The sequence below is a fragment of the Lathamus discolor genome, chromosome 6 (assembly GCF_037157495.1).
Source record: "Lathamus discolor isolate bLatDis1 chromosome 6, bLatDis1.hap1, whole genome shotgun sequence".
Classification (NCBI taxonomy): Eukaryota; Metazoa; Chordata; class Aves; order Psittaciformes; family Psittacidae; genus Lathamus; species Lathamus discolor.
The window spans coordinates 50,138,295-50,165,654 of NC_088889.1; the positions used below are offsets into that span (position 1 = coordinate 50,138,295).

Sequence of the window (27,360 nt, forward strand, 5' to 3'; positions counted from 1 at the left end):
GCAAATGATCATGGCAAAATTGGGATTGAAAAGGCAAGCTGATCCAGGCTGAATTAGGCTGAAATCTTCACTGGTGGCCACAAGGTTAATTTTCAAAGGTCCATGAAATCTTACAGCTAGTCTAGGTACATGGCCTTTTCTTATGAACCTACAAAAACAGTTTTAATGTGACTGTCAGCCCGATTTCTTGAAACAGATATTTCCTCTTGGGTCACAGTTTACCTAAACTGACTAGTATCTGCCTGAAGACCTATCAAACAACATAAAATCAGGTTGGTTGTTTTTTTCTGACTCTTCCCTTTCTATTGGTAAGGCTAAATTTCCCTGAATTTCTTAAACTTGATTCCCTCTCCAGTTATCTCTTGTTATATCCAGTTTTCCTTGATATGGACCAAAAAGCCTGTAAGAAGTGGGATGATATATAATTCAGCGCATCAAGTTGGGTTTTTTTTTTGTGAGACTAGGACTTCTCAGTGTTTAGACAGCTAATGCCTGGGATAACTTCCCAGCTTGAAGAGGTAGCTGAGCAAAGGGGATTGGAGAAGGGAAGCATCTTTTGCTTCAAACAGGCTTCTTAGCCAGAAGCCCACTGAGAGCTGTTTGCCCTGGGTGCTGCTGTCACTTAGTCTTCCTAATTTTAGATGGCACTGAGCCACTTTATTGGGGGTAGATGCCAGCCACCACAGTCTAGGCCTTCATTCTTGCAATCTAGCTACCTATTTTTAAACAAACCTCAGCTGGGATCATCAGCACTTTATGGCTATAGAGACTAGAACCATCCTGAGGCTTACATTTGAGCAGTGTGAGGGAGTGATTTGCTGTTGTCTTCTTGTATGGCTGAGGAGAAATGAATGCTGTAACTCCTGAATGGGTAGCTGCAGGTGGTTGAGAAGTGGTTAGTGATACTTAATCTTCCTTGTTCCCTGCCAGTGCATTAGCATGCCTGCTATCCCCTTAAGCAGTATAATATCACATAAGCAGCCTACCCTTCAGTTGTGCTATTCAATGATAAAGCAAGTCCTGCTTCTTCTGATCCTTCCCACTGGTGCTACTTCTTCCTGGGCTCATCTTACAGGCTGATGGAAAGGTGGGCAATATCCTCCAGTGGGAAGAGGAACCTTAATCACTAGGGTAAGAGAAGCAAATTCCTCCAGATGAGACCAGACTCAGTAGCCTCTTAGACTATAGAAGGTATGAAGAAAGAAATCTGCTTAACCCTGTGCAGAAGCTCAGTGTACTCTTCCAGACGTATACTGGTATGAGTACTACTTACTCCTCCTAGTCTGAAGCGGTCACAAAAACCTGCATATGGAAGCTGATATCACAGCCTGCTTTAAGTCTGTCATCAAAAAATGTCCATTTGGTCTTTGTCCCCTGTGAGAAGTCTGACCAGTGAGTCCGAGTATGTGTTTGTACTGACGCCAGGTCTGAGACGAGACAGAAAGAGATCCAGAAAATCTGAGGAATCCAGATAAAGCCACTGCTGTTTTGCCACAGCTTTCTCAATAACATGCCCTGAAAAGGAAGATGAGAGACTGAAATAATCTTGCCAATTATCTGTGTCAAAGATTTATTGTGCAAAGGTCTCATATTTGCTTATATTAACTGATACCCTGCTCCCTTCAGGGAGGCAGGCAGCAAAAATAGACCAATAAGTATGTTAGATTTTAATTTATTTTTAATTTTTTTAGCTTCTACTAGAGAGACACATACAAATTGCAGCACAAAGCTAGCTGAGCACTTCCAGAACTTCCATGAGTGCAACTGGAAGAAAGCTAACCTGAGGAGTGCTGTATGAATTTAGACTAGAAGTGGCTACTTGTATGGAAATCTGTCAGTCCTGGACCAAATGGCTCATGCATCAAGATACTTCACTAGCTTGGATGGCTTTTACCTGCAGAAGTCTTGGTGATGGTGACAGATAACTTCACTTGTGTTTAAGGTGAAATACTGTAGAACTAGATGATCTTAAAGTCCTTTCCAACCCTAACCATTTTATGATTCTATGTTTTTAACTGGAAATGCTCTAACACTTCCACAGAAAATAAAGAATGTCTGCCTTTGGCAACAAGGAATCAGCATGAGTATTCAGCAGTTCATCATCAAAGTGTGAAAAATAGTTCAGTGTAGCTGGAATCACCTTTTCTGCAAGTTGAAAGTAAACACACTAAAATAAACAGTTCTGTAATACAAAATGTTGTGAAAAAGCTGTCAACCTGAGAGAGTGAACAGCCTGCATGAAGATCAGTCACTAACATCTTTCTGCTTGGATGTGGGGATTAAATGTATGTATAACATGGTGGGGAGAAGGGAAGTGCTTTGGGAAAGGAATTTTGTATCTTGCTGGGGAAACTCATACCAACAAGCTGGGACAGTATCAAGGTACCTGTAAATGTTTCTTCTTTTCAAGACACCCCTGTCCTTGCTTCTCCTTCTATATATTAAAAACTGCAGACCTCGTAGCAGCAACCCAGACAGCCTAGTGATGCTGCCCCTCCCTGCAAGACAGACATAGAGGTGCTGGAGTGCATCCAAAGAATGGCAATGAAGCTGGTGAAGGATCTGGGACACAAGTCTTATGAGAAGCGGCTGAAGGAACTGGGGTTGTTTAGCCTGGAGAAAAGGAGGCTCAGGGGAGACGTTAGTGCTCTCTGCAACTACCTGAAAGGAGGTTGTAGCGAGGGGGGTGTTGGTCTCTTCTCTCAGATAACAAGTAATAGGACAAGGGGAAATGGCCTCAGGTTGTACCAGCGGAGGTTTAGACTGGATATTAGTAAAAATTTCTTCAAGAAAATGTTGTCAAGCACTGAAACAGGCTGTCAGGGAAGTGGTTGTGTAGATGTGGTGCTTAGGGACATGGCTTAGTGGTGGGCTTGGCAGTGCTCAGGTAGTGGTTGGACTTGATGATCTTAAGGGTCTTTTCCAAACTAAATTTTTCTATAATTCCTTGTAGATCTCAGTGGGAGGGGTTCTGTTGGGAGCAGCACACAAACCATGTCTGTCACTTCAGTATGGAAAATATTCCTGACCTATGTAAACAGATTTTCATGTTAGTGTAATAGTAATATTGCTGGATAGTTCAGTGGTAGTGATAAAATGCAACATCTTACTCCCAAGCTAGTGGAAGGCATGTGAACTCTACTCGAATAGGCTAGAAAACCTTGCACACTAACAACTTGCTAGTTTGAAGTAGTGTTGCATAGTTTGACTCTGCAGTAAATGGCAATGCTGTGGTGATGCTTGGCCTGTTTGGTTTATTTTTTTTTTTCCTTTCAATTTCAGCAACCATCAGCTGGGGTTACTACTGCAACTTTGCAGAAAGACGCAAGTAACTACAGTAAAGGAATCCTGTCTGCAGAAATTGGAAAATGGATTTACTCTTCAGTGTGTACAGTAACACTTTTCTGAATGTTGTATGTCACTGACAGCAGGTGATGGCCTTAAAGCTAACCATGGTACAGCTACCAAAGAGCCTTCATTCTTACCTCGCACCAGCACTTCTGGTTTCTCAGAACTATTTCTCTGTAGCTCTTCCAACTCCTAAAGCAACCAGTACATGCATCTTGTCTCTTATGGAAAGGTTTTATCATATTTAGATAATCCTATTAAGTGACTTTTTTTTTTTTTCCAAGGTGGGAGCAGGGAGCAAAGTGTTAGTTTCATACCAGCAGAACTGAAGTTCATATCCTGAATCTTGTGTGCACAGCAGGTTCTTCCATTTGTGATCCAGAAAGACTTTAGTAGTGGGCAAAGCTTCTCTGCTACTGCCTGACAGTCTGAGGAAGCATTGTCCAACACTTAATTCATATAAAGGGCTAAAATCTGTGTGTGGCTACCCCTACAAAGCTGAGGGAAGCATTTGGTTTAGTTACAAGTAAAAACATGAGAATTATTGTAAACACTGTAAAATACAGTGCAAACAGAACTGCAGAACAAAGTAATGCAATAATGACTCTTTCCCATAGGGAGTTAGGGGGAAAAGTTTATTTTTTTCCTGACTTCTGACAGGAGTTTCAGTTCTGTTTTGTACATCCTTTCCCAGTTCTTTCCCTCTTGCTCCAAATTCCTGTCTGGCGCAGGTTCTGAATCAAAACCTTGCCTTAGAATTAATGTGTCTCCTTGGGTCACTGCAGAATCCACCAAGGTAGGTTTGTCACTTGGAGGAGTGAGTGTTAAGAAGCCAAGCCTGGGATCCTTATGATAACAAAAGCACTCTACTGGAGGGCTATTCTGAAGAGTCTCTGCTGGCCTGCTAAACCGAGAGTTTAGATTTCTAAATAGTGTCTTTAAATGTTATCATTTGACTTGTATAAAGTTGAGTCCCTGAAACTACCTGTCTGCAGGTCAGACAAATGTGACCTTGATGTCAAATATCTACATTCATAGGTGGTCATCACTACTGCAGTGTACCTGTTAACTGAACAGTTAGTACTTCTGCTAATGAGAATGTGTCCTTGTTGCCTCTTAATCCATAGGCAAGAAGTCCAGGGACAGCACAACCTCAATAATATTAGGAAAAAACCCTTTCTCCTTAAGAATGCTGGAGTAATGTGTTAGCCATAAATGAAGAAAGCTTCTGCTTTCACGATATTAGCAACATGAGCTACTCTGTATTTAATAGGGGAGCATGATATTATTTTGATATTATAGAATCATAGAATAGTTAAGGTTGGAAAGGACCTCAAGATCATCTAGTTCCAGCACACCTGCCAAGGGCAGGGACACCTCTCACTAAACCATGTCACCCAAGGCTCGATCCAACCTGGCCTCGAGCACTGCCATGGATGGAGCATTCACAACTTCCCTGGGCAACCCATTCCAGTGCCCCACCACCCTTACAGTAAAGAACTTCTTCCTTATATCCAATCTAAACTTCCTCTGTTTAAGTTTGAACCCATTACCCCCTGTCCTATCACTACAGTCCCTAATGAAGAGTCCCTCCTCAGCATCCTTATAGACCCCCTTCAGATACTGGAAGGCTGCTATGAGGTCTCCACGCAGCCTTCTCTTCTCCAGGCTGAACAGCCCCAACTTCCTCAGCCTGTCTTCATATAGGAGGTGCTCTGGTCCCCTGATCATCCTCGTGGCCCTCCTCTGGACTCGTTCCAACAGTTCCATGTCCTTTTTATGTTGAGGACACCAGAACTGCACACAATACTCCAAGTGAGGTCTCACAAGAGCAGAGTAGAGGGGCAGGATCACCTCCTTCAACCTGCTGGTCACGCTCCTTTTGATGCAGCCCAGGATGCGGTTGGCTTTCTGGGCTGCGAGCGCACACTGAAGCCGGCTCATGTTCATTTTGTGTGTACTCATAATGTGTATGAACAAGGTGAAATTCTTGTGTGTTTTTTTTTTTTTGTCCCCTCCCAGTTTCACTGTCTTTGACCCTTTAGAAAGGTAATAGATTTCAATCATAAAATGGTTTGGGTTGGAAGGGATCTAAAAGATCATCCAGTTCCAACCTCCCTGCCATGAGCAGGGACACCTTTCACTGGAGCAGGTTGTTCAAAGCCCTGTCCAACCTGGCCTTGAACACTCACAGTGTCTCACCACCCTCACAGTGAAGAGCTTCTTCCTAATGTCTGATCTATATCTACCCTCTGTCAGCTCAAAGCCATTCTGCCTTGTCCTATTACTCCATGTCCTTGTAAAAAGTCCTTCTCCAGAATTCCTGTAGGCCCCTTTTAGGTACTGGAAGGCTGCTGTAGGTCTCCCTGGAGCCTTCTCTTCTCCGGGCTGAACAACTCGAACCCTCTCAGCCTTTCCTCATAGGAGAGGTGCTCCAGCTTTTTGATCATCTTTGTGCCTCTCACGTGGGCTTGGTTGAGCAGGCAACCTCCTTTAGTGCTCTGTATATAACCCAACTCTAAACATGTCTTTGGAATGGCAAGGTAGACCTATTGGAGACATGTCAAGATAGTTACGTCCCCAGACAGAAGTAGTAATATAGTGCATCAGAAATTTCGACACTGAAGTACATGTAAAGTCAAATGAAATGGGAAGTTGCCCCTGATGCAGCTGTCTTCCCCTGAGAGTTAACTTGGGTTAATCATAGTCTTTGGATCATGTAGGGGTAAGACTATAGTTAAATGAACTCTTTAATGTTCTTAGTACCTCCTTTTTTAATATCCCTCCTGTGCAATGGAATTTTAGTCTTGGCATTCAGTTAGTATACCTCTACTGATGGGCAGCCAGCCCTTGCTGGGTTTTGAACTAATGAGCTCAGCTATTTCTAATATCTGCTTCTTGGTTCTGCTGTTGGCAGCAGTAACAACAACCATAATGAAGGCTGGATTCCAGCGTTCAATTTGAATGCCTCTTTCAGTGTTTTAGAAGAATTGATTGAAGAAGGAGTGGAACTTGTAGAGGTATACAGTTTTAATGGGTGGCATTTTCCATCCTGGAAGATCTACAAGAACAAAACATTTGTGATCTAAGGAGTATCTTTGTACAGCTGTATTTCCCTGTGAACTCAACTCTAAAGATACGGCTGCTAAACTGTGTTCGTAAACCATGTTCAATCATCATGTCTCCTTACGTGATGACCTTCTAGCAGAGCGGTTCCAGAGATGCTAGTCCTCTTCATACACCTGCCTTGTTTACAATAATACTGTCTAATATATGTGACTGTGACTGAGACAGTGCTGTAATGTAAGCCTGACAGTGGAGAAAGAGCATGTAGCTTGATGTAAACTCAGTTGTATCTGTTTTGCTATGTGTTCTCACATACTATGCCTTGTGTACACGCTAAAGGGAATTGATGGTACTCACCTAGGAGATAGTGTTTAGGGGTTTCAAAGTCATCTTTGGTAAGACTTGATACCCATTTTTTGCGGTGGGCAGTCTTTGGCATGTACAAAATGTACTTGTTGGAGAGAATGAGTAATAGGAGGAGAAAATGTGGTTTTTATCTTGCCAGTTTGGGATGTTTAGAAAGCTTATCATCTGACTTGAACACTCCACTTTAAGTAGGTGCCCTACTCTTCAGCAGTAATAGTATGAAAGGAAAGGGCAAAGTACTTTGAGTTCATGACAGAAAAGACAGCATGAGAGGGTGCTTAAGAGAGGGGAGGTTGGCTGAGTTGATATCAGGGGATGAAGCCAAATTTTAAGGGCTTTGAATTTAAACAGTAGCCCTTTATAGCTGTTAGGCTATTGATTGAAACTCAACAGAGGATTTGTACTTCATCAAATAAATTATCTGTTTAAGAATAATCTTTGCTTTAGCAAAACTTGGTTGTAATCAGACATGTTTGCAATTAATGTTACCCCCACATCACATAGCAAAGACTCATTGAGAAGCTTATTTGATATCAAGACTTTTCTGCCCTTTGAAACAAGGAGGAAATGTTGTGCTGTTTATTACAGCATAGAGAAAGATACTACTGTAATGTTGGCAAACTCTTAATAGTGGAAATTTTGAGACATTCAAGGGAAGGGTCTTATAGCTCAAGTGCTGTCACTCTTGAGCAGTGATAGGCTCATAAAGGTTCTAGTGGAATTACTGGGAAGGAACTAAATACATGTGGAGAGGAAGATTGCTGTTACACATCTGAATCTAATTAGGTAGACTTCCATCTTCCAGCACTTCAAAAGCTCAGAACTGATAGCCCCACAGCTTGCACATTCTGTCCACAGTATTCCAAGCTTTTGCAATTGGGGAAGAAGCTTTCCTAGGCTGAGCACACATCAAGTCCTACTAAAGGTAGTACAAGGGGGAAAAGAAGCTCAAGAAAGTATTCTTTCATGGTCACTTTCTGTATGTGGCTAAACTTCCCGTGTGAGTGCACAGAAGTCTACAGACGCTGGAACTGACTTCTAGTGGTTTACACGCTGGAGGGTAAGAAAGCATGTACTTCAATCTCCTCCATGATTCAAGAGAATCAGGGTCAAGAGGGTTTGTTCCAGATCATGAAGAACACATGCAATGGTTTAAAGCATACAACATGATAGCATTTCTGTAAAGATAGGGATCACTCTTCCCAAAATTTTGCTTGAGATACTGTCCTGTATCCACCTGATGTTACTTCAACCCTTCTGCTTTCCTGAGAACTTTTTTTGAAGAAAACATATTCAATTACAATGGAAGAACTGACTTCTCACCTTCTAGTGATAGCATGAAGTTGTAATCCTGCTATATTTGCAAGGGGAGAACAACAGCCTCAATTGTCGTAATGAGAAACTAGAGCAGGGGATATGGTTACTCAAAGAAGACTTACTTGGCATAAGTTACACAGAAGAATGTTTAAAGTTTTTCTGAGTTGCACTGAATAAGCAGAGGACTCTGTAACCAGAAAGACTGGATCAGGTTAAACAATGCAAATTTACTAAAGACAAGATTCCAGCTTTTATACTAATGCAAGTTCTGCTGTCACTTTCTCTGGGACAAGAAGTTCATTGCCTGACTATGCAAACATCTGGATTTTCTATTTGGTTCACCATGTATAGTAGCAAAGCTAAAGAGAAGAAATAGTCCAAGTTAAACATGGCCTTTTTTTGTCAATGTGTTTGACAAATTAAATTTAATCTCAAGTTAGTTCTAGGCTTACATGTCATCTTGGCTGAAAGAATTATCTGAGTAGAAGAGTGAGCTTTGACAGAAGCTGAAGTAATGTTATTTCAAAGGAATTAAATCAGCCTCTACCTTAATATTGCCAAACTTACTAGCAAGGTTTAAAGTTGTGTGTCAGAAATGTGAGACTTGAGCTGAAATTTCTGGTCTGTGTTTTAGAGTTTTGGTTTCCTTCTCTCTTTGCTTGATTGGTATACTGATCTGTGGTACAACTTATGAGATGCTTAAATGAACTTGATGTTTAAATAATCAAAGTAACTTTTTACAAAAGTGATACAGGCACGTGGGTAAAAAAATCTGTATAAGAAGGGATTATTTTTAAATCTGAAGCTAACTTCTTGTCCTTGGTGTCCCTGGCATATTCCTTACCATAAGTCAACCACAGTCAAGCACTGGCATAAATCTGCACCTCAAAAGCAAAATGAGATATAATTTTCAAAGTTCATTCCTTGGCTGCAATGCCTTTTCCTGTTAAACAAAAACACAACAACAGAAAAACCCAGTAGAGCTTCTTTGGGATGAGGGCAGACTCTAAGCTTTCCTCCTGAACCATTTGTTGTAGGTGGCTCTTCAAATACGTTGTTAGGCAACCTCTTTGGATCTAGTACCTCACCTTCTAAAAGCAGAGCACAGCTACTGCATCATGTTGGGGGATCAGTGTGTGGAGAAAACCAAGGTATAATTTCCTGGCTGGAAGTAATCTAGCAGATGAAGTTCAATACCTAAGTGCTCTCCTTCATTGCAGTGGCTTACACAAAGCAAACATTGAGGCAGGATGGTGGGGGGAAGGGAGAATCGCTGTAGAAAAATGAGATTTCTAGCCTGTAAGGGCAGGAAACTGTCTTGAATTCAACTCGTACAAATACATCTAGAGTTTGCCTGCTTTGTGGCATGATCCCATATGTTTGCCTAGCCTTCACCATCCTCAAGCACAGGTTGTGTGCTTTGAACCCATTCTTGTTTGCACAGCTGGGGGCCTGGGGTTGAAACAGAAGTGGTGCTTTAACTTGGGCTAGACTCTTCACTTTGCAGGTGGGATGACTCAAGGAATAAAAGTATTACAATATCCTTCTCGTAAGTCCCTCTGTCTGGGGGAAGTGCCTACACAAGGACTGTAACTTAAGGTACAGAACTTCGAGAAACTTTGGTTTAAAAACATATTCTTAAGCCATACAAACTTGTGAGCGTTTCCAAAAAGGAAATACTAAAATAATCTCTTCCCCCCTTCCCCCATCCCAAAACACATGATGAACTTCCCAGTAAGCTCACTTTGGAAGCCTTTTATTGCTAGGTAGATTCTGAGGCTGCACAGGCACTTTCAGGACAGAGGCTGGACACCATGGTCAGCTGTTGTGGGTTGTGTTGGCTCTGACTGGCTGATAACATTCTGCACATAAAAGACTGCAAGCACAGTCCCATCTCTGCCAGAGTTCCTAAAGCTTTCAAATTTTCTCTTTGTACTTCTAGAAGCCAAGCATTTTGGGTCTGTGGCTTAGAACAGGATCTTTGACATCTTTGCTAGGCTTCTGGTTCCGTGTCAGAAAGCTTGGCTGAAGTCCCAAGCCCATGGTTGAAGTCCATGTGCCCTGTAGGCAACCTGCCATGGAGCTGAGAGTTTAGCTGTGATTAAAACTGGGACTTGACTCCAGCTCTGCCTCCAGTATGGCTGGTTGCACCAGTCTGGAGACTGAAACCAAGGCATAAATCTATGAGGTTAAAACTGGGAAATATGAAATGATGCTTTCCAAGAGCAACAAAAACGTCCATAAGTATATAACCTGCTGTAATGTATGAAATTGCATGGTTTTACTGGGGAATTCTCCCTGGAAAGGATTTGCTCATTTGTACTTAGCAAGGCCAGTCTCAGTGCTTAGACAAATGGGTGGGTGATCTGTGCCATATGGACCTACCTAGCTCAATTGCTTTTTTCCAAAGATGTACTCTAAGGGTCTTCTAACTTGAAGTCAGCCAAAACAGGAGGAGTAAGGCATTGCACATGCTGTTCTCTCTATCTCTAATCCTCAGTTTTGTTAGGCAGGAGCCTGCATTATTAATCAGAGGCCAAGCTGCTAAATAGCAGAGGCATCTCTGTTTTGATCTGTAGAGGATTCTTGTCTTCTTGTTTAGCTTCTCAATAGACTTCCACTTTCTCATGCTCGTCCCTTGCTCCCTCTTTCCCTTGAAGCCTTGCTAAAGCATATTACCTTGGTACTGCAATGCCTTGGCCATTTCTCGTTACCTCCATCACAAAGAGCTGTGCTGTTCTGTTTGTGCTTATAATGTACCCAGATGGTGAATAGAATGAGTGACCACCAAGCTCATTTTCACTTGTGGGGTCAGACCTTTCTCTGCTAAATAACACAAGTGTTCCCAGCTGCTGTGCAGCTGCAGGGAGTCTGCTTTCCTTCACAGGCATTAAAAACCCTTTAATCAGTGTTTGTTGTTTGTCAGCAGTGGTGTTGAGGTGTGGAGAAAAAGAACAGATATGCTTTGTTGGCAAAGTTAACTTCATTCTGACCTCTTATCTTTCCTTTTTCTTTTCAAGTCTGAAGAAGCAGAAAGTAGTTTGGGAAGTGGTTTCTGCAAGCACCTGTGTAAATGTATTTGCTAAAGGAGGAGGTTTATGTCCTCCTTTAGGAGGACATTTGCTAAAGGAGGAGGTTTATGTACAGATACAACATTTGACATAAAAAGATGCTCTAAGAGCTGCATTAAACTGGGAGCTCTAAGACAGGGACTCAAACTGACTGGTGTAGATGTGCAAGCTCCCTTAATGTAAGCAAATGCTACACCACCACGAATAGTCTTGTCTAGTTACTTATATTTATTTTAATATTTGAGTCTGCATTGGAGGAATCCCATTTTCAATCTGATTAGTTTTAATACTGTCTTGGAAAATACATTGTTTTGTTAGTTTTTTTTGTTTGTTTTGGTGTTTTGTTTAGTTTTCTTTTTTTTTTGTGGGGTTTTGTGTTTGTGGGTTGGGTTTGTGTATGGTTTTTTGATTTTGTTTTTAGGTCTGCTTTTAAAAGTTCTTCTATCATGGAGGAAAAGGGAGGAGAGAAAAGAACTGATAAGCCAGTGAGTGACACCATCTCCAGTCCCATTTGTCTTGGATGTGTTCTGCTCTGAAACAAATGGGAACACAGATATCAAGAAGAGGCTTTGAGAAATCTCAGAGCTAAGATAATTATTTCCCTCTTCCTTCTAGATGATGCTTGGAAACCTGCTGGTGCTTGCATGTGTTTGTGGGGTTACTTTTTCTGTGAGTCCAGATCTGTTCATGTTGCATGTCTGTGTGTGTACAGCACCAAGCACTGCTCTATGAGGGTTGGTTCTGTTGTTTGTAAAGTCTGTTTGTATGGGTGTCCTGAAACTGTTAGGATAGCTGTGTTAGGCTTTGATTTGAGCTTTCAAGGGTCATGATAGGACATTTGGTGTTAAAGATGGAATATTTTATCTTGCTTCTCTTCCCCTGAAAGGACCAGAGAATCATGTTACTCTGTCGGCTGTGTCTAGTGAGTAGCCAAGGATCAGGACACCCTGTGCACACTGCTTAGTAACGTCTCCTCCAGTGACCAAGGTGCCATTTTGGAACAGGGCTGTGCTCCTTGGAAAAGCGGTGCCTGCTTGCTTGAAGGGAATAAGGGACTGGGAGCAAGTAACTTATGTAGTCCAAGCTGTTAAAATGGTAGACTCAAGTGCTGTCCTGATGGGCAGACACATATTTCAGCATTCGTACAGTGTTCTTCATGTGGCTGAGGCCGCTTACAAAGGCAGGCAGTTATCGTACTCTCAGGAAAAATGCAATGAAGAAAACTGTGCTGGGTGGGTGGGGATGGGCACTCAAAATGGCCAGTGTGTTAAATATCTCTGGGTGGTCTGTGTTGATCTCACTTCTGTAGCATGAATGCTTACCAGCTAGAAGCGGGACAAAGAACCACCAGTTTACTACCTGAAAGCTACCGATGTGAACACAAGGGCTCTGAGATAGTGGAGAAGGTGTCCTGTGATAAGGGGAAGTTTTTAAAGCCCTTCAGTAATATCTCCAGGAGATCCGGCTTTTCTGGCAGTGCTATCTGATCACGTGAGAAGAACCCTGATCAGACAGGCATGATCCTGGATCCTTCTGGAAATTAATGCAGACTTTTTACAATTATAATCTAGCCAAACTAAAACAAGAACCATCTTGCACAACTACGTAAACCATAAACTTTTTTGGCAAGGCAGGTGTGGCACCTTCAGTGTCTGGAAAGCACCTAACATGCTGTGTGGGCTCCCTACTGTACTCCAAATTACAAATGCTGAAAAGGCTTTGATACTTTTTTCTATTTTTTTTTTTTCCTTATAACATGGTTCTTGGCTTAATTTGGGCAGGCAAGAACTTCATAGACTGCATATTTCCTCAGGCCCTCATAATTGATCAATACACAGCTGTTCTTCCCCATCTCTTTGTGAGGAGGGACTGGGAGAAGGCTATTCCATAGCCATAGGTTTAGTTTGTTTGTCAGCCTCAAGAAGGACTTTCTGTTCTTCAGAGATGCCCTTTCTGGAAGCAGGCCTGCAAGGCCACCTTTGTAGTAAGTATTTTGGTACAGGCTGTAGAAGGCTTAGGTGAGTTTTCATGATAGAAGCAGAGTTTTCAGTGAGTCTGTAATGTGGTTCGATGTTAGGAACCAATAGTCTCGCTTTTTCAGTGCGCCTCTGGACGACTCCTGTCTTTGGAGCTCCCTTCTGACACAAGGAATTTGCAAAAAGAAATCATGCCAGTATCTCGAGCCCTCAAAGTTACGATAAATGGCAAATGCATGCGTTCCTTCTAAACCAGAATGGCTTCTGTGTTTAAGTGGATACTTAATGGCTGTATGTGCACCATACTGTACTGTTGGGCAGCACTGCTTTTAAAGCCTGTTTATACAGAGAGCTGAAAAGCCTTGCAAGTCTTTCAGGGTCTCTGACATCACATGCTTGGAGGAAGCTTCAGCATCTTCGGTCTGCTGCTTTTTGCTGTATGTTTAGTGTCACTGGTGAGCTTTGCACCTCAGGGGCTACAGAAAGACACTACTTTAGCCAGAGCAATTCCAACCTCGCTTGTGATAGTCCAACCCCTGACAAGAACTGGGCAAAAATCTGGTCCAGTTTTACAGTGTTTTTATAGTCTAGTCCAGGTCTCTATAAACCATTTAAAATTGCCTTCAGGTTTAAATTTTCCAATTTCCCATTTGGAACAGGTGTTGCCAGGTTATAGAAAGTGTTGCAGAAAAGGAACAAAAAACGTTTTTAAAACTCTGTGCTGCTACAAATTTTGGCAAGTCTGACAGATGAGATATTTTTAAGAAAGATTGCCCCACCGAAAGTAAAACAAATGCAGACCTTGCTTACTTTTCCCAGCTGTCATGTTTAAATAGGGCTTTTAGTAATGCATGAGTCTTCAAAAGATCCAGCAGTACAGACCTAATATGTTTTTGTACGAAAATGCGCAATTTCTCAATTGTTTTTCATCTCATTTAAGTGGTGAGAGAAAAGGGGTGAAGAATCTTCTTTTAAATGTCAAAAAACAAATTTCAGAGATGCATGTTCTTGGAGTGGTTAAAAACCAACCCAAACTAGGCTTCAGGCAATGTTTTTTCAACAGTTTTAACCTCAAAGCATAGAGCAGACAGCTTTGTAGGCAACTGTAACACCAAGGTGATTATGGCAATGACTCACACTTCCCTGTAAGGCATCCAGCTATCAACACACTTGGAGAGCCGTGGCTTTGTGCATGCAGGCAGGGTGTCAGTCAGTGCCCACTTGCCAGCCAGCTCCAAGCTGCTGAGCTCCTAATGGCTTTGACAGCAATATTGGTGTGTTAGAGAGCAACTCTGGTCCCCCCAGGCTTGAGAGAGGCTTAAGAAATGGGAGCTTGGTAGGGGGATATGCAAAGCCGGTTTAACTTCCCTTTTCTTTGCTTAATCCTCATAGGACTTGTTTCAAGAGTCTCCTGAAATCTTTCTGTGAGCGGGTGGTTGGGTTTGGGTAACAGTTAAAGGTCTGACTGATTAACCACTGAATAGGGTAGCATGGGAAATGAAAAGGGCTGTTGCTATTGTGTCCTGCCAAACCTCTATACCGATGGTTATGGGAAGAAGGCTAGCAGTCAGGGTCCTCAGGAAGACAGTATGAACTTAGGAAAGAGACCTGGGTGTCCTTACAGGCAGTAGTTTACTGTTGTATCCTTAGTACAACAGTAAACTACTGCCAGATGTTGGGATTTGTAGGGAACAAGTGGAATGGAAATGTATTCATGTTCATTGTGGGTTTCCCCATCTCCAGAAGATGAGGCAGAAGCCACGCCGTCTTCAGAGAATGCAGAGAGGAAGGATTCTGGGCAAGGAATTGGGAGACTGGAGTTGTTCACATTGATAGATTGTCAAGAAGAGTGCTACATTTACACAAAATAGGCTGCATCTGAAGTGAATGTTCGGGAAAAGACTTATTCAGAAAGATGACAAATTCAGACTTCCGAAAAGAAATGGCTTTTCACTTGGTGTGCAATTAGACTGTGGGATGCATACAATGCAATTGCCAGCCAGGCAGAATGTTGTTGGGAAGGAACAAAACATGGCTTTGGAAGTGTGCAAGGTATGCTGTTGCAGGTGGTATCCACAGATGACGTAAGTAATGCTTTAAAAACAAATGACTTGTGATATAAAGCTGGCCACATTCATGGTTTAACTACCAAGGCCAATCTTGATAAGTTATTTGGGTTCCTTGGTGATAAGTTTCTTATGCCTCTGACTAAAATTGGCTGGTACCAGATACTGTTTGCGGCAGGGCACTGGGCAAGCTGGGCTGTTGTGACTCAGTATTGCCCTTCCCGTGTGGGCTGTATTTGGCTTTGCACATCTTATGTTTTCAGAGGTGAGGCAGAGTGAGTAATGTTTCCGTTCCATTAAAGAAAATGGAATGGCAAAGACCCTTAATTTTTTTATTTTTTTATTTTTTTATTTTTTTTAAAGATGTACGTGTTTCATTTAGAGTTCCCTTCAGGCAAAGTCAGCTTTGGTAGGCAGCTTTAACTGTGTTATAGCCCATATTGCTATTGTCATAAAACCAAAATACACTGTGCTCTGTTTTAGGAAACCAAACAAAGCAATATTTTTTGTTTTCCTCTCTCCCTCCTTTTTTTCAATTCCTGCAGTTTCTAATAAGTGACCGTGACAGAGACCCTCAGTGTAACCTGCATTGCTCCAGGTCCCAGTCCAAACCCCTCTGTGCCTCTGATGGCAGAACATATGAGTCAATGTGTGACTACCAGAGAGCCAAATGCCGGGAGTCAAGTCTGAGCGTGACACATCGTGGCCGGTGCAAAGGTAGGTGGATTTCAGGTGCTTTGGAGGGGAAGAATGGGAAGTCCTATCTCATAAGAAACAGGATTCTTAGACCCTTGAGTTTAGTTCCATGCTCTGTGACTTAATCTGATTGAAATTGTGCATTCATGTGAGCATGGGTATCTGAATCTGGGCTTAGGTGGCAGGAATGAGAAAAGGCAAAAAAGCCAGATGTCACTGGAAAAGGGCTGAAATATATGTCTGCAGAGCAGAAGGAGCTGGCCATGGAAACGAAAAATCACATCCTGAAAAAAGATCTTCCATGCTACCTATGCCAGTGTGGAGCTAAGATACCTCTGAGTGACAGGAATACGGAATGGGAAGCCATGCACATTAGTTGTCTACTCTATTTTCAGATACACACAGCCTTTCTGTACTGCACTAGTTGAAAAGACACAATTCATGTAAGGTTTTATGTAGTCTTTTTTTCCTGTTTGCTGTTACATAGCTTTTTAAATATGAAAATACTGTTTCTCTCTCAATTCAGCTCTTCAGCATAGTCTAAAGATGAAGTTGAAACTTCTTAAAGGAATATTGGTGTTTTGTCACACAAATGGTTTGCTTCTGCAGTGAAGTGAAAAATCAAGTTGAGTGCATTTTCTGGGAGCACAATTGACTCAGAGGGCAGATGGCACAGATGTTTTTAGCAATTGGTTAAAGTGACAGGAGAAACTCATTAAATCCCTGTGGAAGTATAAGCAGGCATGTGTTGAAGCCTGGCTTTTGTTTATGAAGGCTTTTTTACTGTTATAAAAATATATCTTTGTCAGAATTACTTGTTCTAGAATGAAAATCCCTTTTCAATGTATTGACAAAGCTTTATAGTTTAGGTGAGTTATGAGCATGACCTCATATATTGCTCTCTTTTTTAGATAGTTTTTTTGGGGTTTTTTTGTTTTTTTTTTTTTTGGGGGGGGTGAAGCTTGCTTGTATGATTTTTATTCTTTTTTTTTTTTTTTTACTCACCACTGCTAGGTTGCTTTGTTGCAGCTTCTCTCCCTTAGCTATATAATAGTACTAATAATATAATCCTTAGAAAAGGACCTTTGTATCATGCTGCTTTCTGAATACTGGAAGCCCAGAAGCTTTCTTCGCAGGGTCCAAGAAACAGTTGGACTGTTGCAAGTGATGTATTTTTGAGTATCATAGTAAGAAATGGTAGGGTGGGAGTCTTACTTTTGCTTTTATCACTTGAGAAGAGTGTCTTAGATAAGCAATTTCACGGCTGATACTGGCATAAAAAAGGCACTGTTCAGTCACTTAAAACATGGGATCTGAAATATGGTACATCCGTATGCAAAAGCATCGTTTCTGGAAGTGGAGAAAGTGTTGATTGCTGAACTACACAGCCCACTGTATATCATGATTGCAAAGAGTCCCAGAGAAGTAATTAAAGACTTTGTCTTACGCACACATAAAGTATACTTTCATTTCTGTGTTCTCGGACACAACTGAAATGTTTAGCGGAAAATACATTTTCCTTTCCTCTTTTCCTTTTGCCATGTGGTACTGTACAGTGCCTAATAATGTGGCAGTGTTTGATAACTTCAGATCTTGCTTTTAACCCATTAACACTCCCGTGAATCCCTGGGAAGTAAGATTATGTTGTCACATTCAAGTTTAATCTTGCTGGTCATTTCCATGTGTGCTGCTATTGAAAGGCGTTAGGAGTATGACCTCTAATTGCACATAAGATGACTGTTCTTGGCAAATACAGTCGCAAGACAGGTGTGCCTAACTACAGGCAGTTGGCCAGGTCTGTATCTTGTACTCACACAAAGGAAGGTATCACCAGCAGTGTTCTAGGTTTTTCCACTACTGCAGTAGGGCACCAGCCTTACCCTGAACAGCTTTCATTCCTTCTGTGACAAAGATGCTCTGTAGAGCAACTCCCATAGAACTGGAAGGGGTCCTGTGGGCCATCGAGTCCAGCCACATGCAGTTGTGATAGGTACTGTATCCAGGAACTTATCCTTATGAAATGAGAAATTTTAAATTGTGCTTCCTTTTTGGGGTGGATGGGAACAGGTAACCAACATAAGGAAAAGAGGAAGTATGTTGTGTACAGCAAGGCGTAGTCCTACACTCCATATTACTATAGGTTTTCAATTTCATATGCTGATAACTTGAACTGTACTTCTGCCAAGGCAAGCAGAATAGTTTCCATAGTGAGAACAGAACCTTTTTGATTCAACTGAGCTCTCTGCTCTCTCTCAAGAAGCCAAGGACCTTTAAAGATGAAATCTTGCTAGCCCTCTGGGAACTATAACTCTTATACAGCTCTTGCTCCTTGCTAGCTTCCTTATGTGCTTTTCAATGAAATTCCTTCAGTGCCAAATTATCTGAACTCTCTCCGAACCCTCGCTCACCCATCAGAAAGGGCTGGAAGTCGGGAGTAGCTTAAAATTATCAAACTATGGCATCCATGACAAATGGAGCCTCATTGATGAGATTCCAGGGAACAGTTCCAGATGGTGTAGCTGTGCATTAAACAGCACAGCCAAGCACTCCTACCTGGATCTTTTGTCAGCAGGCATCTTAAGATCTGATGTCAAATAAGAGTTCTGCCTCAAAACTTTGCAGGGATGAATGACAAATACTTGTTAAATGACTACTGGCAAGTTGTTAAGATTATGCAGTGACTGTTAGGGTGTGTTTCATATGTGTGGCTTAAAACACATTTAAGTTTTATGTTAACTGGTTGTTTTCTAGGGATTTGTTTGACCTATTTAATTAAGAAAGGGAGAGGGAGTGATCTGAAAGCTTCCCTTTAGATTTATAATGCTGGTTTTGAAGGGCTGCTGGTATAGAGCTTGTTCTTTGATCACAAGTCACATGGGCACCTGAATGGACACAGCCTTTGGCTAATATCCTGGAAAGAAGTGTCTCCTGACTACTGATGGTGTGTTGAAAGGTAATCTTTCCCCTCTATGTACTGTTCTCTTTGGACAGGAGATGATATTTTGAAATCACTTTCTTTTTAGTTTACTTGGTAGATCCATGTGGTTTAACTTGCTTATTCCTAGTCAGGGGAGAATGAAGTGGGTCCCTCCTTGGCAGTAGTTAATCAACAAAATCTGAAATGTCAATTTCAGTCACTTTGCAAATTTAGGAGTGTTTTTAGGAGCGTGCTAAATGAGGTGGGGAACTCTGCAGTAGAAATAGTATGTGGGTATCAAAGAAGGAGAAAAGCATGTCAGCATGGAAGGAAGTTTGAGACTCTATGCATAAGACTTGTCAGAAATGAAGTGGAAAACCATGGGAGAGTGGAGAATGACACCCTGTGGGACAGATGGGCATGTTTTTGTAGTTTGCTCAGGTTCCATTTTTACCTCTTTTTTTGTAAAGACGCAGACCACTGGCTGGAGCAAATAGGTGTGAAGATGCTGACTGCAGTGTAGCTGGGCTGCTTCGTGGCTTGGGGGGACCTGGCCTGTATGCGAGACCGCTACCTAATGGAATTAGAAAAAGTTCAAAAGCTGTTTGGATCAATTTTTGCCCTTTCAGCTTTTGATAAAGACAAAGTAGAATTAAAATTAAATATCTAGGTTTTTGTGATTGCATCATAAAGATTTGCTGCTGGTGTTATGTGGATACCTGCAGAAGTTTTACTATAGAATAGAATCACAGAATCATAGAATAGTTAGGGTTGGAAAGGACCTCAAGATCATCTAGTTTCAACACCCCTGCCATGGGCAGGGACACCTCACACTAAACCATCTCACCCAAGGCTTCGTCCAGCCTGGCCTCGAACACTGCCAAGGGTGGAGCATTCACAACTTCCCTGGGCAACCCATTCCAGTGCCTCACCACCCTGACAGGAAAGAACTTCCTCCTTATATCCAATCTAAACTTCCCCTGTTTAAGTTTGAACCGATTACCCCTTATCCTGTCACTACAGTCACTAATGAAGAGTCCCTCCCCAGCATCCCTATAGGCCCCCTTCAGATGCTGGAAGGCTGCTATGAGGTCTCCACGCAGCCTTCTCTTCTCCAGGCTGAACAGCCCCAACTTTCTCAGCCTATCTTCATACGGGAGGTGCTCCAGTCCCCTGATCATCCTTGTGGCCCTCCTCTGGACTTGTTCCAACAGTTCCATGTCCTTTTTATGCTGAGGACACCAGAACTGCACACAATACTCCAGGTGAGGTCTCACGAGAGCAGAGTAGAGGGGCAGGATCACCTCCTTTGACCTGCTGGTCACGCTCCTTTTGATGCAGCCCAGGATACGGTTGGCTTTCTGGGCTGCGACCACACACTGAAGCTGACTCATGTTCATTTTTTCATTGACCGACACCCCAAGTCCTTCTCCTCAGGGCTACTCTGAATCTCTTCTTTGCCCAACCTGTAGCTGTGCCTGGGATTGCTCTGACCCAGGTGTGGGACCTCGTACTTGTCATGGTTGAACTTCATGAGGTTGGCATCAGCCCACCTCACAAGCGTGTCAAGGTCCCTCTGGATGGCATCCTTTCCCTCCAGTGTATCAACCAAACCACACAGCTTGGTGTCATCAGCAAACTTGCTGAGGGTGCACTCAATCCCACTGTCCATGTCAGCGACGAAGATGTTAAACAAGACTGGTCCCAACACCGATTCCTGAGGGACACCACTCGTTACTGGTCTCCAGCCGGACATTGAGCCATTGATCACAACTCTTTGTGTGCGGCCATCCAGCCAGTTCTTTATCCACTGAGTGGTCCATCCGTCGAATTGATATCTCTCCAATTTAGAGACAAGGATGTCGTGTGGGACAGTGTCAGACGCTTTGCACAAGTCCAGGTAGATGACATCAACTGCTCTACCCCTGTCCATCAGTTCTGTAGCCCCATCACAGAAGGCCACCAGATTGGTCAGGCAGGATTTCCTCTTAGTGAAGCCATGCTGGCTGTCACCAAGCACCTTGTTGTTTTTCATGTGCCTTAGCATGCCTTCCAGGAGAATGTGCTCCAAGATTTTGCCAGGCACAGAGGTGAGACTGACTGGTCTGTGATTCTCCGGGTCTTCCATTTTCCCCTTCTTGAAAACGGGGTTATATTTCCCTTTTTCCAGTCGTTGGGAACTTCACCTGACTGCCATGATTTTTCAAATATGATGGACAGTGGCTTGGGCCATTATACCATGGTGTGCTGTGTCAAAACGGTCTCTTCCTGTTGAAGAGAGGATGCTGGAATTCTTGGGGCCTGTTCAGGAGTGTGCTCTGTATATTATGAGGGACATGGTGGTCTCATTTGAATAAACTGTTAATGGATAGGATTAGCTATGGTAACCAGCCAACTTCATTGCAAAATCCAAAACTATGTGCACCTGCGTTCTGCAGATTAGGCCACAGATGTCAAAACTGTCACTTGTAGTTCACAGTCTCCTAGTTGCCAGCTACCAACCTGTGAACGATTAGTCTCTAAAAGGCAGCTTTCTGAGCTATAGTAAGTCTGTCCTAAGTTTGAAGATATCAGAAGTCAAATTATTAAACAGCTCTGCTTTGGAAAAAAAACCTTATTCTCTTTTGGTTTTTCACCTTATGTAAGGGAGGGGAGAAAGTCCTATTTAGTCTGCCTGGACTGTGAAACTGATTGCATTAATGCCATTCTGTTTTATAAGCTTGGAGTTTGGTACTCCACAGAACATTTTTAAGAGGTAAAAAAGAGTGCTGAAACACTCAGATAAACAACTGGAATGCAGAATAGGGTTTGTGAATCTACATCATAACATCAGGCTTTAGTAAAATTTGTAATACATCTTATTTGGGGTGACCCATTTGGCAGCTACTTTTCAATACTTGGCACTTATGTAATATTTTACATTTTCTAATTAACATAGCAAAAATAGCAAGGTGAAGTCATCCCACTGAAATCACATGTTGATGCAAACATTATAAAAATACCAGCCTGTGGAGTGAGGAAACAAAGGACTGACAGTCCTTTAAAAACAAGCTGGTGAATGTTGATATTACAGGCACTGTTTTTACTGGAACTGAACTGTGAAATGACAGGCAAAAAAGATAGCGGTATGCACACACCTCTCTAGCCAGGTGGTTGATCCAAGTCAAGGCTGTAAAAGGACTGGCATGACCTTTGGAAATCAATGACAGAGGATGGGAGAAGTAATCAGGGCTGAGTGTTCATGAACAGGAGAAAACTTGTCTGTCTTCTCTGCACTGCAGCAGCAGTTTGTGAAGACATGACTTGAGTCAAGGGTTGAGTTGCAAATGAGGATGCTGCAACAATGATGAGCTCTTAAATGCTGTGCTGTGGTGGTTGTGTGCTACCTGGTGTGGTCTACTGGGTGCTAGTAGGGAGTTCAATCTAAAAGGCCAGTTAAAATTGCTAGAAGTGACATAGCGGCAACATGTTTATATTATCCTTTTCTTATATAAGGGCTTGATTGTGTTATGTTTGTCTGCTCCTTAGACAAACTGGACAAGGATCAGAGTTGGTCTCCCTTCTGCCTGGGCTCTTAATGTATTTGTACTACAGGGGATACCACAAAATGATTATTCTTACAAGCTATGTGGTGAAACATCCATTTTCAGTCATGTAGTTGTGAGTGTGCCAGCACTAAAGTAAATGCTATGTGGAAATGCTTTATGCTTCTGTTTTATGTTGGAGAGGAACCAGATATGCCTGTCTGCGGTCCTGTATCCTTGGATGGAGAGACCAGAAACACAGTTTCATTTGTGAATCTGTGCTTTGATTGTCATGTGAGAAATTTGCAACTCTTTCCCCTCCACTCTTTATATGTGCAGATCTGCATAATTTAGTGCTAAAATGCTGATTTTTTGCTACTTAGTTGTCTCCTGTGATGCAAAACTTGGTGTTTTTAGCCAGACAGCTAGCTATAAAACAGAAGGTGCAGCTGCACCATCTGGTTTTGTAATAATGTCCTGTGTCATGCCAAGCAAGATTAGACTCCTAAGCTCAAGCAGGAGATCTGCAGGTGGATCGGTGTTCCCATTAACAGCATTGCCGGTGCTTCCTTTTCAGCTGAAAGAACAAACATGTATTGGAAGGGTCAGTACTGCTGGCAGGACCATTCTCCAGCAGAGTTGTGCAAACAAGGTCTGATCATCTGGTCACTTTGGCAGGCGGGGGGAAGAAAGGAAATTGCAGCTTAGAGGTTATATTATGGTTAATTAGAAAAACAAGTACTGCTTCTCTAAATTCAGTGGAAATTTTGTTCAAGGAAGTCTTTACATTCTGTGAGTAACAGTCTTGCTCTTTATGCAAGCTCCTAATAGGTCCACTTGAGATCAAAGCTCCATGTGCTAAGGGTATTGTGCAAGCACCCCACAAACAAATTACAGCCCAAAGATGAGTGACATAAGATCAGAAGGGACACCAGGCTATAGGGAGGTGAGGTGACTGACTTACAGTCACTCAGTGGGTCAGTGATAGAGTTGATGCAGGCACTCTTACTTTGTAACCCAGTGCCTAAGCTACAGGATTTTTTTCTGAACACTATTACTGTGAATTACTTTTTCCAAAGAGGAGGGTTTGATTTCCATAATTTAAGAAGATTTGTGAAATCCTTTCTGGGGAGTAATGTGATGTGTTTAAAATGCAACTGTGTTGGCAAAGTGGAAACTTACTCTCTTTAATCATCAGTTGTGTAAATAAAGTTCTCAGCTTGAAAGCTTTGGTCATTGTCTTTATCAAAACTATTTACAGCATTGTCATTGATTTCTGCATCTAGATGTGGTTAGATGGAGATCACTTCCATTGCCATGCAATGTGAATTCAGTTGATCTGAGAACCCAGACTGGCTTTCTAATTCAGTGCTGGTATTAGTGTTTCTGTTGTTGAAATCTATGTGAAGCAGAATATGGGATCTTCAAGGATACAGTGGAACTATTTTTGATAACCAATGTGGTTTCTGTGCCTGATAAAATGGGGATTCAACCTTGATCACTTTATATAGTGCTGCTGAAAGATTCTGATGATCAGAGTTTGCAGTTTCTGCACTGAAAAATCTTTCAGCCAGTGGATTCATGGGAAAACAAAGAAGGTGCTAGTCCCTGTGTCAGATTCTCTTGGAACCAGATGTTTGCTGTTTTTCTTCTCTTTCTAGACTGAACAGCAATAAGGTGAGACATCATGTTTTTAAATGTAAACACTGAGTCAATCTGTATCTATGGAGGGCAGAACTGTCCTTTTTGACCCATCAATTATCAGTGTTAGACTTATCTGGGTTTATACTCTGTAACAGTGAGCTGGACCTGGAAGGGTTTAAGGTCATGCTACCTGCTGCCATCATCTGAAATAAGTGCAGAGCTGAGATCTTAAGTCTTTCAAGCTCTGCTTACACAGCAATGTTTTTTTCTTGGCAGCAAAGTGAGTAACTGATACGAGAAAGTATAATGCACACCTGTCTGTGAGCACTGGGACTAGAGGTAGAAGCTGGGCTTCAGAAATGCACAGGCAATGACATATCAACCTTATCTGAAGCGCACAAAGGTGGAAGTTCAGATGGGTGGCTGGTTATTTTAGTAACCTACTGAGGGAGTTGCTCAGAGAAGAAGCTTTGCTGGGGCCATCCCTTCTTCCACATTGCTCACTTCTGGGCCTGAATTACTTGGTTTATACTCAGCCATCAAGTTTCAGGCTGCTAATATTACTGTAAATACAACTCCCTCCAGGAAGGCCTTTTACTGTGTGGGCACCCTGCTCCAGCACTTGTTGGAAGAAGCTTCCAGACCCCTTGCATGACCATAAAGACTGTTAACTGGGAAATTAGCTTTTTAATAAGTGGCTCATAGTTTGATTGTCTAGGTTCATATTTGTCTTTGGGATCATGAGTGCTAACTCCTCACTAAGTGTGCAGGTGATGGTCCTTAATGCCTTATATCTGTTATTTTGGTTTTTCTTTAAGCCAGCATCTGTGTGTTGCATCTGGTAGCTTTTGAAGAGGCCAAATAGTGTTTGCAATCTAAGTGAGTTTTGCTTCTCTTTTTGTAGATGCTGGCCAAAGTAAGTGTCGCTTAGAGAGAACTCAAGCACTGGAACAGGCGAAGAAGCCCCAGGAAGCAGTCTTCATCCCAGAATGCAATGAGGACGGATCATTCACACAGGTAAAATTACTGGCTTCCTTCAGCCAGACTCCCAGTGGCTGCAGCAGGTTCACTGTTAAAGCATGAGCCAAGTGATGGCAGCATCATGAGTCCACACTGTCTGACTTAGTTACTCAGGTGAAAGTGTTGAAAGCTGGGGACTTGTCCAACCAAGTGGAAGCTTTGATTCAGTCACCGTATCTTAAACCATATCTTAAAAGACATACATATGTAATGGTATCCACCTCCAGTGTAGCACAGAAACAAAACCAAGTTGCCTGGGAGTTCAATTTTTCTCTGAAGATGAGCTGCAAAGAGAGCTGTGGCTCTCACAGAGAAGGGTGGACCAAGCTTTTCTTGCTGTTACCTGTGTTTCGTCTATCCCACCAAAAAAAAGAGTAGTCTATTAAGCCTCTTACCACTGCAGGATACTTGTTAGTGACAGATGACACTTTCCTGTTCTATGCCCTGTTGTGGTCTGAGGGTCTGGCAGAGTGGTGATGAGACAGCTTTGTTTGTGTTTTTGATTCTTCACTGTTCACTTGCTGGAACTGAATGATGTCCTGAGATTGTAGACTGACTCATAATGCTGCTTCTCTTGAGAAGCAATTATCTAAGGCAGGGCTAGGAGAAGAGGCTTATGGTTTGTTGGCCTTTAATAATCTGTGAAAAATGAATAGTCAGTCCTGGTCACTGATCATCCTTCAGAAACAGTTGAACTGGGAGAGGTCTTGCGTCACACAGAATTACACAGAATTCCAGATAAGTTGAAGTAGTTATGGCAAAAAGAAAGCCCTCATTAAGGAAGTTAAGAGGAAAGGTAGGTTTTGCTGAGGCAGGGTAGAAGTGAAGAGTGATACTTTGTTCTGTTACCACTAGCGTATTGAGAAGCGTCCTAGTGCTAACTGAACTGGGTGTTAAAAATGGCTTGTATGCAGTTCCCTTGCATATAAGGGTAGGAAAGGTATACTGTCTGCTCAGTTTGGCAGGCATCTCAAAAACCAAACTCCTGCAACCCGCGTGACCTCTATTTTGTGAACTTGGGTAAATCGCATGACTTTTTTTTTTCCTTAACCTCCCTGTATCTAAGACTGCTCTAGAGATCTGGTGCCTCAGAGAAATTTTAGGATTCATTAGTTATTGCTTGCAAAGTCTTTAAAAAAAAAAAAAAAAAATCCAAATTAAAATCAATATTCACTTCAAAAAGATGAGAGACAAAAAGCCTTGGGATTGGTTCAAACACTTTGCAATGCCTGGGGGAAGAGGAGAGGAAAGATTATGTTCTTGTGATAACCCACTAAAAATTTTATTCCCCTCCTCAGCCTTACCCTCCCATTATCTGGTGTGTGGGAGTGTTTTTTATTTGTTTTTTAATGGTGAAGTGGAAGAAGTTGTATCCATCCTGCCAATTTTGCATACTTTTTTGGACCAGCATCATATTTGTGTACAGTGTGGACCATCGCGGGGAGAAGAAAGAAGGTGGTTGCAGCTTCTTGCAGTCTAACTACATTTTCAGTTGTTGAAATTTGATTTTTGTGTAGAGCTGCTCAGGTTATGTTGGCACTGGAGGGAATACTTGTAAAACCTAGCACAGTGGGCCAACTAAGTGTTCCATGTTAAACTTTATAGTTCAAGAAAAAAGGGAGAAGGAAAGCTGACTTTCCAGTGTCTCTCTCACATGTCCATCAACCTCTTGAAGAGTAAAGTAGGAGGTGCAGGTGAAACTTTTAACCTAATAAGCTGGACTGAGAGTGCGGTTGATAAAGCTCTGGTTTAGGTTTATTTGGAAGGTTGGTACCTGTGTCTGGATTATGGAGCAGTTGCTGGGCCTCTTTTCTGCACATTCCCAGGCCAGTGTGGCTTGCCAGTGGAGGGGCAGCATGAAACTACTTACAAAAATTGTGTTTTCAGCTGGCAGCCAAGCAGTATTTCACATTCTTCCTTCATCCAGTCCTATCTGTGAACACTAAAATGCTTTTGTTTTACCTGGCATGCTGAAGGAAGCCTCAGATCCCTTTGTAGCTGGAGTTAGCTGAAATTCATATCATTCTTTGGATCGTAAAAATACCCTGTGTTCCATATACCTCAGGAACCAGCTTCATCATTTATATTGTAGCAGTTTAAGGTCATTGTCCCTGCATAAGATGTGAATGAAAAACAGCTTCCAAGGAAGCTAACTGGTTTCAGCCTGCCTTTGAGACAAATATTTCCTTTGGCTTCTGGTCCAAATTAATTAAGCTTTGATTTTAAAAGGATGTCTAAAAATTACAATTTTTGTGAACAGTCTAAACAGTTTTTTCTTCCAGCGACTCATGAATAGGACTCATCTGGTGAAGGTGGTCTGGGTACTGCATCTCTTGTGCTGATAGTTGG

General features: G+C 42.2%; 1 protein-coding gene across 7 annotated transcripts in view; it reads left to right on the plus strand.

The window, feature by feature from the left end:
- The window catches only part of SMOC1 (SPARC related modular calcium binding 1), a 137,301-nt gene that overhangs the window by 30,247 nt on the left and 79,694 nt on the right, over positions 1-27,360 (plus strand). For all 7 annotated transcript variants that reach the window (XM_065686785.1, XM_065686788.1, XM_065686790.1 and 4 more), the window contains exons 2-3: positions 15,756-15,927; positions 24,896-25,008. In XM_065686785.1, coding sequence (XP_065542857.1) covers positions 15,756-15,927; positions 24,896-25,008 — 285 coding nt within the window. The remainder of the gene's footprint in view (positions 1-15,755; positions 15,928-24,895; positions 25,009-27,360) is intronic.